Raw genomic sequence first — 12647 nt, forward strand, 5'->3', positions numbered from 1 at the left:
TTATAATGAGAATGCAACCAAAACTTTTCTTGGATATCTCTCTTAGTTAAAATCAATTGAGACTAACCAAAATAATCTCTGTGATAGACAAATAACCCAGGAGGAAGTCCTGGCTGCTATTCGGCACCTTAAACTAAACAAATCCCCTGGCGTTGATGGCTTAATATCTGAATTTTATATAACATTTCCTGATAAACGTGCACCCCTCCTCCTCAGTGTCTTTACAGAAAGTTTTAAAAAGCAGACTCTTCCTCCCACCTTATATCAAGGACTTCTAACACTTATCCCAAAACCTAATAAAGACCCCCTTCACATCGACAGTTGGCGACCAGTCTGCCTCCTCAATAATGATTATAAAACTGTTGCTTGAATCTTTGCAAAAAGATTGACAGCAGTTCTAGACAACATCATTGACGAAACCCAAACTGGATGTATGAAGGGTAGACATATATCCAGCAACAGCAGACTTGTTCACGACCTTATTGATTGGTCTGACCTCTGCATTGACGACAGCTTCATTTTATTTATAGATTTCTGTAAAGCATTCGATACAATCGAACACAAATGTATGTTTCAGGCACTAGAAAAATTTGGCTTAGCACTTAAGTACTTTTGTTCAGTTAATAAAACCATGCATACAGAAGCAAATTGTTCAATTAAAATGCAGACAGGCACCTCTCCAAGATCTGATTTAAATTGCGGAGTTCGGCAAGGTTGCCCCATCTCCCCATATTTATTTTTGATATGTGCACAGTTATTGTCTGACTTTATTAAGCAAAGCCCAGCGACAGGCATTACACTGGCTGGGAAAGAAATTGTTACCAGCCAACTAGCAGACAATTCCACATTATTTTTAAAGGATGCTTCACGGATCCAAGTTGCCATCAATACAATCTCAACAGTCTCCAACGCATCTGGGCTCCACTTAAACATCAATAAATGTGAATTGCTCTCCTTAAAAACTTGTAATGTTTCATCCATTTATAACATATCCATAAAAGACATAGTCAGTTATCTAGGAATTGTGGTTAACAATAACAAAGATGATGGATGTTCTCTGAATTTTAATCACATTATAGAAAAGCCACAAAAAAATGTAATTCATGGCTTCAAAGGGATTTATCCCTGCAAGGAAGAATTCTGTTAACCAAGGCAGAGGGCATTTCTTGTCTCACAAATGCAGTACTTTCGTAAGATGTAAACAAACAAACCACTGGTTCTATTGATAAAATTCTTTATAACTTTGTATAGCGCAACACAGTTCATTATATCAAAACGTTTTAATGAATTCTTATGAACATGGCAGTTTAAACTTTGTTGATTTCTCCACCCTCAATAATACATTAAAAATAAATTGGGTCAGACAATTTCTCAGAAATCCAACATCTATCTGGAATTTTATTCCAAACTATGTTCTTTCAAAACTCAGAGGCCTTAAATTCATTTTAATTTACAGTTATACTGCTCCTTCTGTGAAAACTCCTCTGAAGATATATATCACTTATTTTGGTCATGTCCCCACACCTCTACATTTTGGCAAAAAAGCCTGTGCTTTCATCTCCCAACATATAGAAATGAAATGAACTTACATGTTTGGATTTTTTCAATACCCACCTTCAAAATCTGATCAGTATTATATAATTAATCTAATTCTTTTTTTAGCAAAAGCCCATATCCACAAATCCAAATTTTCAAAACAGAAGCCATATTTCATCCACTTCAAAAATAAATCCAAACAATGTGTTAAACTAATCTAACATAACTCAATGACAATTACTCAAAAAACAGGAAAGCAATCAAAACTATAAACGCATGTACATTATTCAATGTTTTTGTGGACTAAGTCTGTTTTGTGAAATAAGTCTGTCTCTTGGTATATGATGTTCCATAACTTCTATTATTGGTGTGCCTTTCAGAGTGTCCCTGGCATTACATTTTCTGTACACCGTTGTACTGTCTATCCCCCTTCTTGTGTATGAATGTTTATAAATGTTTATGTTGTTAATAGAATAAAGTAAAAATTCAATTAAATTTTAAAAAAGCATAGGATACATCAGACCATCCTTTACCGAAGGAAAGGAGGGAATCCGCCCCATAATTCTTTGCAGCGACAACTTTTAAAGTGACACGTGTCATCAGCTGCTATTTGGGGAATCAGCTGTTTCATGACATCACAGAAAGACATCACAAACTTTTCAGCCGCAGCCAATGAGTGCTAAAACACGGACATCCGTTAGCCTTTTAGCACTTCCGGTTCCCTCGTCTTAAAGTCTATGGGTTTTTTGAATGGGTTTTCGGTAAAATGCCTTAAATGAAGTCTGTGAATAACACAAGCTAAAGATATTTAGACGTTTTGTTCTGCAACATAAAATATGTCCGCTTAAACCCGATTTTTGAACTTTTAAGGTTTTAATCTTAAAAAAAGGCAGTTGCTAACAAGTGGCTAAATGGGACTACAGTGTTTGTCGGGGACGTTAGACGTCATCACAGCGGACACAGAAACTCATTAAACCCACTAATCCGCCTTTACAGCTTTACAGAGTCACACACGAACTTGTAGATTTATCTGTTTATAATATTTTTCAATCTTGTTTTAACCTGTTTTTACAATGTTTGTAGTTGTGGTATTTAAGCCATGCGACTGCCATGTAGTTTGTGTATAGCCTAACAATAGCTTTTTGCTTCTGGTGATTTCATTTACGCTTCAAAACACACAAAAGTGGTGTTCATCTGTGAAGATTATCAGGCTAAACAAAATGTGTAAGTCTCATAAACTTGTGTTTGTCACAGAACGTATTTTTGGCAATAACCGCAAATCCCATTCAAAAATCCCATAAGGTTTTTGACAAGGGAACCAGTGCGATGCCATCTTCCTGGTTGGCCTACAAAAATACATCATCCCCTCACCACTCTATTCCGTGGGTGCTGTGCATTGATGACACAAACATTGACGGTTCTGTCTGACTAATCAGTGGTCTGCAGTTTTTCACGCCACCATTTAGTACCTCATAGTACCCGGTCTGCCTTTTTTGGAGCCCCAGTATAGCAGGTACTAAAAAGGAACTACCAAGTACCAGGTACAAAAGAAGTCCAGTAGAGTAGAGCCGGTACCATGTAGTGGAAAAGCGACATAATTGAGACATAATTGAGACAGGCCATTGGTCAAAATGTATAGTCACATCCAGCTTGTAAAAAGGGACTGGGCTTTTAATTGGGACTAGGCTTATGTTTTAAGTTTTACAGGACGTATAACTTAATATGGTAAACCTGCTATCACAAGGTTCTCAGGTAGTGCCAACCATCAAGCATGAAGCATGAGTGGTGTGAGCCAGTTATCCACAGTTTTTTCCATTATAGGAACTTAATTACCAACAACCAGAATATTGCCTATATATTGAAACACACTTCCTTGCAGTGCTTATCTGAACACATTGTAAATACTGTGTCCACTCTGTTCAAGCCACTTGTTGCGCACTTTCAGTGAAGGGTTGTACTCTGATGGACATTGAACACCACTGGCGCTGTTTATTGGTAGAAACACTCCTTGTACTCATTCTACACCATCCTTGATGTTGAACTAGCAGGCTCTCCTGCTTATGGAGCTTTCTATTCAGATAACCTCCTCACTTCTCTCACTCGAGTCTCACTCACATGTTGACTCCTGCTCACATTACACCTTCCAGGTGAAACTGCCATGTCAGTATGGGAGCAGACATGGCTGTCTACTCACTGCTCAGGTCTACAACACATTATTTAACACAATTCTATTCAACAAGACATTAGCAGTAAAATTAAATATCCAAATGATTCATAATGGCAACTGGCTCCTCTGAAGGTGTTACATTAAAGATTCATGGATATGTCAGCAGTGTTTGAGAGGTGGTGGTCTTGTTGCCAAAAGGCCGTTGTACACCAAGTCCAACTTAATTTACTAAAACAATGTTGGGCATTGAAAAATAAATACCATCTCATATTAAGTCCAAAACCTCAATGTGCAGTGTGTAACTCATCACCACAGCAATCACATAAATAAGGCAGTAATAAACATATATGTAACGCATGTGATTCTGATGGGTGCTATTAGCTGCTTACTGATGATTGTGTGTGAGCTGGACTCACCTGGAAAACATGTCTGCAAGTGTTCAGTTAGGGCCTCCTGAGTGACAGGCTTGTGGGCGGAGTTCATAGCAGAGATAGCCAATAGCAATACCTCTCCCAAAGGGATGAACTGCGATTGGCTGATGGGGGACATACTGATGGGTGACACATCACCTGTGAAAAGACACAAATCAGTCACTTTGAGTGATACTGGATGATAATCTGCAATAGCCAGGAACTGTAGGACATATGTACAACATGCAGTCTCATGTCTCACATCTACCTCTCAGACAGAGAAAGAATAATATGGTATAATATGTAACGAAAGAGACCCTCAACAGCAACTAACACAAATGTGAAACACTGCAATTTGATCAAATGTGATAGCATTCAACTATTTACGTTTGGAGGAAGCTTCATAGTTAACCATATTAACCATAGTGACCCATTCATCCATTTCTAAATACTGTCTGACTTCCCAACCCTATCTGTGATGAGTCGTGTCCCCAATTGGTTGCCAGGGAAGCAATTACTTTCTGTAATACCCTCAAATCAGTGCATTTACAAGGGTTTTTTAAACACAGGTAAACCCGCTAACAATAGACCATAGACTCAGCATGGAAAACTTAATGGTGGTCAGACCACTTAATATATCTCTTAGGTATTCAGTCTGTCTTTCAAACTTGGTTCAGACTAATATAGATCAATGTTTGAGTGCTGCTTGGAAGAAGATGGATGGTATTTAGTGATGGCAGGTCATCACATCTCGCTAGTTAAGGGACTAAAATTAGCGCATTTACTGTAGAGTCATTTGACCCCAGTGTGAATGCTAACTGTTACCTTTCCCATTCCATTAAAAAGCCAGATGTTAGCGGGAGTTGGGCAGTTTTTGTTATTTCAAGCTAGCATGAAAGGCACTGTTGGGATCTTGAGAAAGTATCAAATCTAAAGCTAGCTTGTCAGAATGGGCACAAAAAACACGCTAAATTTTGTTTTTTGTGAACGGACATGGCTATTTTAAGCTCTCACCTCAAGATATCTGAATGAAAATGGATTCTGTGGGTACCCACGAGTCTCCCCTTCACTTAAGATGGCTTGTCCCCATAAATGCTTTGGTCCTCACGATGTACTCCTTCAAATATATAATAAAGCTGTGTATGTCTTTTTAAGGAAAAGGAAAACCAGCCTTTACGAAGAACAATGAGTCACCTAGCATGCAAGTATATAACACATAAAAACAGGATTGGTGTGGAACTCAAAATTTTAACTGTACTGGTATTAGTCTATGCACACCAGATAATTAGTAACATTACCTATAAAATAAGAAACTGAAATATATCAGGAAGTGATTCCTGACCTCCCCATATTGGATATAAACGACAACAGCCTAATCAAATCTGTGAAATTCATTTATGGCTTTTGGTTTTGGCGTGGCACCCCAAGATTTTCAGTGGCCCCCATCTGGATACCCCTATGACCATTTCTTGGAGTGCCACTGTCTGTGGCCCTCAGCTCCAAGCCCATTGGTTTCCACTGAAGATGTAAATCTTTGAAAACAGATCTCAAATTTATTGTTTTATTTCTACAAAAGGGTTCAGTAATTTCCTAAAACAGCTGCTCAAGTTTTTATCAAATGTTACTCAAACAGGAGAAAGTGTGAGTATTTCTGGCATCTGGACGGTGTATGTGGAATTGAATCAAAATAAACTGTGTGTGTGTTCATGTACATAAAGGAACATGTCAGCCAGCACAACAGTGTCATTGATGTGTTTTTAATAGTTTTTGCATACCAGGTTAAGATAGCAGGAAGAAGGGAAGATAGATTACCTTTCATCTTGTAGGGTGGATTTCTTTTTTAAGATTGTGGCCAAACTCAGTGATACCTAACTGAGATCTGATCACTGCGTGACCCACACCACCTCCATCTGTGCTCTGGCACATTGTGCACTGCTGCATATACACCAGCATTAGTATGTGTTTTTGCTTATGCAAATAAGATGGCCAGATGACATATTAGTACCAGGTAGAAATGGGGCTGAAGTGCACAAATGATTCCCAAAGGTCAAGTCTCGGGCCAGGTTTAGACGAGAACAGCCCTACTAAAAACGGAAAAGTCTTTCCTTTGCGTTTTAAAAAAAAATCTACGTTCATATAAAATTGTCAGAACGTTCCTCACAAACTATCCCTGTGTAGGTCGCTGTGAAGCACTTCTCAACATCTGGAAATGTTATGTGGGGCTTGGACTGAATGCAACAAATTGCGAGAGGATCCCCACCAATGGCATTTGTCAATGGCCAGTCAGACTAAAGGAGGGAAACAAAACTGGAAGCATCAGACAAAGAGAGGCCGGAGAGCTGGCATCAGGACGAGGCTGACCCTACTTGGACCGAGAGCTTCTCCTCTACCAAGCCTTCTTCTGGCTAATGTTCGGTCGCAGGAGAATAAAGTGGATGAGATGTGATTGAGGCTCACTCAGCAATGGGAGATCAGAGACTGCTCTGTGCACATCTTCACAGATACATGGTTAACCCCCAACATCCCGATTAAGCCGTTGCACTGGATAAACGGACCTTGTTGGGAGCCATAGGGACACAAGACTCTAATGCAAATTCAAAAAATGCACTGCAGGAATTGAATAATGCCATCAGCAGTAACATGCCCAAGCAACCGGATGTAATCTTCATAGTAGCTGCTGATTTTAATGAACTCATACTTCAACTCCAAAAATGTAGCAGGATCAAGGTCAAATGTAATTTTGTTTTTCAAACTGTTTGTTTAAAAAATTACTAATAAATCTACCTTCTACCATCTACAGGAATCCACAAAAACAACCAAAAACGCTGTAGTATGCATGCCAGGCCAGTGGTGGTGTAACTTTGTAATGACACACCATAGAAGAACACCACGATCATGCGCAAAGTGCGGTTGACGTCACCGTTCTCACAGGATCCACACCTTGCCAGTTTACAGGGCAACAGAAGGGGTGGCATTTTCAAAAGGTTACACTCTGGAACCCGGTTTCAAGAGTTTGCATTTTCAGGCCCCCAAAATGCTATTGTCGTGCGTGTGAACAAAACATTTTAAAAAGTTTAACGCAAGAAGCGCTTTTAATGCAAGAACTGCTGCCATGTAAACGGTCCCCCAGAAGTTTCCCCTTGCTTTTGCTTGTGGTTATAAGTCACTATGCAATTCCACGTCCAACCCATTGAGTAAGAATATGCAGCCGGAGCCTATAAATGCAATGTCAGTGCAAACGAAGATGTTTGTGATGAATCTGACAATGTCCTCCATGTACATTCATTGTTAAGTCAGTTAAAAAGTGCACTAAACAACTGCCACACATTTTCATCTGGCTCCACAATATCTAATGTTAAATGCAGGGGGTTAAAAAGGAAACCACCTCTAGCTTCAAGCTGGGAAAATGTCTCAAGATTAGGCTGGTTTCACTCATATCTCTCAGGCCGCACTCAGTTCATCCAACTCAAAGCCTTCAGATCCCAAACCCCCCCCCCTGTTACTTCAGGTGTGCCCCAGGACTCTGTCCTGGGGCCCCTTCTCTTCATCAACTACCTCCTTCCCCTTGGCAGTATTTTCTGCAAATTCAATATCCATTTCCACTGCTTCACGGATGACACCCAGCTCTACCTATCCAGCAAACCAAATTCCACACTTCCACCCTCTGCCCTCACAAACTGCTTATCTGAAATAAAATCCTGGTTCACCTCAAACTTCCTAAAACTTAACAGTGACCAAGCAGAATCCTCCTCATTGGCACAAAATCTACATTATCTAAGGTTGACAGTTTTTCCCTCACAATCAACAGCTCCTCAGTCTCCCTCTCCCCTGAGGTTAAGAGTCTGGGTGTCATCCTCAAAAGCTCACTATCACTTCAATTCCACATCAATAATATTACCCGGACTGCATTTTTTCTATCTACATAACATTAATTGTCTTCGCCCCTCTCTCACCCTGCATTCTACTTCAATCCTTGTTCATAGCCTCGTCACCTCCCGTATCGATTACTGTAACTCTCTCCTCTTCTGTCTCCCTCACAAATCCCTGCATAAGCTTCAACTCGTCCAGAATTCAGCCACTCGCATCATCACCAAAGCACCCTCATTTCACCACATCACCCCCATCCTACAGCAACTCCACTGGCTCCCGGTTAAATTCAGAACAGAATTCCAAATCCTCCTGTATGCATTCAAGGCCATCCACAACCTCGCCCTTCCTTACCTGTCAGATCTCCTCCACATCGACATCTCCTCCCACTCCCTTAGATCCTCCTCCTCCATCCACCTCACTGTGCCCCCCGCCCGCCTCAGCACCATGGGGAGCAGAGCTTTCAGTCGCTCTGCTCCCCAACTGTGGAACTCACTCCCACCGGACATCCGAAACATTGACTCTCTTCCTCTTTTCAAATCCAGACTCAAAACTCACCTGTTCAAGATTGCTTACTCTGTGTAATTGCATTGTTCCATTTTATACTGTGTGTAGCTTTTATCTGTTGTTTTATTGTAATTGTTTTATCTCTGTAAAGTGTCCTTGAGTGCTGAGAAAGGCACTTAAAAATAAAATGTATTATTATTATTATTATTATTATTATTATTATTATTATTAAGATAAGTTTAAAGAAAAGGCCCAAACACAAACAGACTTCCACTTTTGGTCCTGCAGTCAGAAAGCACAACTTATTGAAGTAACTACAGTAAGTATGTTCAGAAGACAACATACTGACTGATTGATACAGTTTTGGAAAAAATCTTCAAATCTCCAAATCCTTAAAAAAAAAGCATTGGTGAATGTGACCGAACCAAAACATCAGTGAAACAAGTTTGGGTAATATCATAGATGTTGAAATGCAGGCAACATACCAGGAGAGTTATGTAAGGGAAAATGCACTGTGAGCAGGTCATTTTTTGCTTCATTTTTTAATATAGACACACACAGGTTTTGTTTTTACTGGTCCAGGCCTAAATGCTAAGATATTCAAAATTACTTTGACACCTTAAGATCTCTCTCTCTCTCTCTCTCTCTCTCTCTCTCTCTCTCTCTCTCTCTCTAGTATCTGTCTATCTATACAATGCAATTATCCCTCAGATATGGTTATCAAATGCTTGTGACAAAGACATATAATGTAGACAAGATATTTTACAAGTTAACAGTAAACTTTAAATTCAAAATTTGCATCAAACCACTGAAACAGTAAAAATCACTAACATTACTAACAAAAAACTAACAATTATTATAATTTTATATTTTATTATAATTTACAGTATATTCATTTTATATAATACTTTTATTATTAATAATTTCTCCATTGGGGATTAATAAAGGTTTGTCTTATCTTAATATCTTATTTTTTATATGGATTGGACAACATACAGTATATGCTGATACTGATATATCAGCGAGCAACCAATAATTGCCAATAAAATCAGCTGACTGACATATCCCTCAGGCTCTGCTAAATTACACTGCACACTGTAAAGCAGCTGATGGGATCACATTTCACTAGAGGTGTGCCTTATATAATTCCATGTGACAAATAAATAATTGATCGATACACTGTTGGTGATCTTTTGATAAAACAAGCGTTATCTCTGTCCACCACTTTATCTACTGACTAAACAGAAGACGCACTACATCTCTGAACTATCATCTATCATCCTAACAAGACTAGCTCTAAGGACCTTTCACCTACATATCATGGCCTGTATCTGAGATTGGAACTCGTCATGTGACCAAACTGTGAAACAAATGGACCAAGTAAGAGCAGGTGGTCGTACACGCGGCGGGGACTGTAAGCCTGAGCTGGCTCCATTCACAAATGAAGACTGTGAGGTACTGTTCTAAAGCCTGAGAAAGCAGAGCCATGTTATAAGGCTTGCAGATATTTTGATGGCCATTGCTTAAAAATGTGTTAAAATGGAAATCAGATGTCCTTCTCCCAAATAGAATGTGGCTCTGTGAAAATAAAAGCAGAATACCCCGAGAGAAAATAACTGTGGTTGAGGAATAGGGGAAAACATCATCCTTTGTGGATCATATGGCAAACCTCCCACATACAGACACGCTTCACCATAAGATCCTTGAGATGTTGATGTGTCTCTCCATATTTTTTATAGTTTAGTTATTTTGTTGTCTTTGCGGACAGTGTCTCTTTACTGTATATTTGGATTTGTTGTCTTTGTTGACTGTACTGCTGTTAATGCATGTATCTTTAAAGAGCACACTTACATACTGAAATAAAAAAAAAATCTGCATCGGCAGTTAAATATAAATCAGATGTTCTTTCATAATAATTTAATTTAAAAGCAACAAAAAAAAGTAAAAGAACAAGACAAAAGTAAAAGATAGTAAAGCTCCCATTTAAAAATCACTGAAGGTTTAAAGATTTATCATAAACATTAACCTGGCCAGTGGCACACGCTAACATTAGCCGTTTTATTATTTGCCATTAGCTGACAGCCATGTTAGCTGTCAGCTAATGGTTAGCTGTCGGTTTCTGTTACCGTTAAGATAGCAGCGGCTAATAATAAAACAACTAACATCATATGGGTGCTAAGCAGCCAACGTTTTTGGTCCTGCCTGTCTATAACATAAATAAACAGTGTTAATTTAACAAGTTAACATAATCATTTGTGTCTGAAAGTGTCATGTTTTTCTTAAAGTCCCAGACTGAAGCTGAGGAAAGTTGACCTGCAAAAAGACAGAAACACTCCAGCCTACTCTACCAACTCGTTTTGATCAAGAAAACCTTAAAATATTGTTGTCATTGGTGTTACTGATTGTTTTATTCTTATCTTCATTCAAAAAAAATTATGCCTCTTAATTTTTAGTTATTTTATCCCCCTGTGGTATCAAAACTTGCATATAGTATTGGGTATTTTTCTGGGTATTAGTATCAAGTAAGAAATTGTAGTATTGTGACAACCCTAGCCCCTAGTGCATTATAAGTAATCCAGCAGAATATATATTTCAACAGCGCTCCTGATTAACAGTCCAGCTCCAAAAATCTAGTTGTGGCTCCGGCATTAAATCCAGCCAGAATGATAATCAGAGCCATTAAAAACTGATCTGGTTTAAACTTCAGTCTGGTCAGTGATGACAGGTCGGACCTGCTCTGTTTGTTTATGTATAATGATGAAACGTTGGCTATCTTGGAGCAAACAGGGCCTCGAGATACAGCTGCATGACAGAACCCTGATCTGTTTGGAGACCAATAAAACAAAAGTGCATGTTTAGATTTTTAAAAAATAGCGGTAAACATCATGAAATGTGTGTTTTTAAATCTGGTGGAAGGATTTTTCAGTCAAAGTTGAAACAACAAAGATAAAATGGGTTACAGTGTGAATTGCCACCCACGCCCTATTGACTCTGATAAAGCTGACACCACAGTCTGGCTCCTGAACTCTGTCACTGACCTTTGCTTCTTTTTAGTTTCCCTGCCTGACAGTTAACATTAATACTGAGTAAAATACCTGAGTACAAGGCTGCTTTATACACAGTATATAATGAGTTTTTGGTTCACTTGCCGAGGGATGCTGAAATACAAAAGATTTAAGGGCGGTGCCAATTATGCCAGTCAAAACAAATTCAGGATTTCAATACAAATATTCAGTGATTTAATTTTGTTTTCTGTATAAAGTTTAAAGGTTGAACCGGGCTCAGCAGAACGTTCAGTGCGGCAACGGCATTCATGTAATAAAATAAACAAGCTAACAGCGCTAACAACAGATCGCAAACGTGCAACATTTCTTTTGCCGACACTACATATCAAACAAAACCCAGAGACTGTATCGTATCAACCTGCTGTGGGCTGTAAATTCACCACAGTCTCTTACATCCTCTGTGCTGCTGCCTGCATGTCCAGAGCTCTTGCTTTTGTACCAAGGAGTAATGTGAAAATCAAGAGTGCTCACTCCATAGCAAAATCTGGAGACTAAAATGTCTCCAGAAGTTCATTGCACAGCACAAAAAACCCAAAAAAGTGCTGGACTTAAAGCAATCTCAATCAACTGAGGGAGCTCCAACTGATGATTCAGATCTCAGATGAATCAATCGTCAAACAAACCACAGACACAGCTGCAGAGGCTCTGTAAGGAGGACTGACCACCACCTTGCCACCTCCACACACTAACTGTGCACAGCTGCAGGCCTCACATGTAAAGTAATCATGGGACAAACTCAAAACCCTTCACACACACAGTGTGTTGTAAAGAACAGCTGAGTGAGAGGCCATATGCTCCATCAGAACTGCACGTCAGATGGTCAAATAGCTTCAGAACCTCCTTCCCCCATCCATCTCGGGTCAGATTGGGCGGCTGTGGCCAAACCCCCCCCCCCCCACCTCACTAATATGTTAACATGTATTTTCAGGTCCACTTTAGTTAACTTTTCTTACCATGTTAGCATGCTGAATGAAAGAGGTACATAGCAATGACTCAAAGTCCCTCCCTCACATCATTAAATCATTTGACATTCAGTATAAAATAAAGATAACTGTACAGCATTTTTGACCTTTCAGCCATGGCAACATGGCTCTA

General features: G+C 39.3%; 1 protein-coding gene across 2 annotated transcripts in view; it reads right to left on the reverse strand.

Annotated features, from left to right (window-relative positions):
* Nucleotides 1–12647, reverse strand: part of LOC121947911 (storkhead-box protein 2-like) — a 71381-nt gene that overhangs the window by 15987 nt on the left and 42747 nt on the right. For both annotated transcript variants that reach the window (XM_042493098.1, XM_042493099.1), the window contains exon 2: nucleotides 4120–4272. In XM_042493098.1, coding sequence (XP_042349032.1) covers nucleotides 4120–4272 — 153 coding nt within the window. The remainder of the gene's footprint in view (nucleotides 1–4119; nucleotides 4273–12647) is intronic.

This window comes from Plectropomus leopardus, chromosome 9 (genome assembly GCF_008729295.1).
Source record: "Plectropomus leopardus isolate mb chromosome 9, YSFRI_Pleo_2.0, whole genome shotgun sequence".
Taxonomy (NCBI): domain Eukaryota; kingdom Metazoa; phylum Chordata; class Actinopteri; order Perciformes; family Serranidae; genus Plectropomus; species Plectropomus leopardus.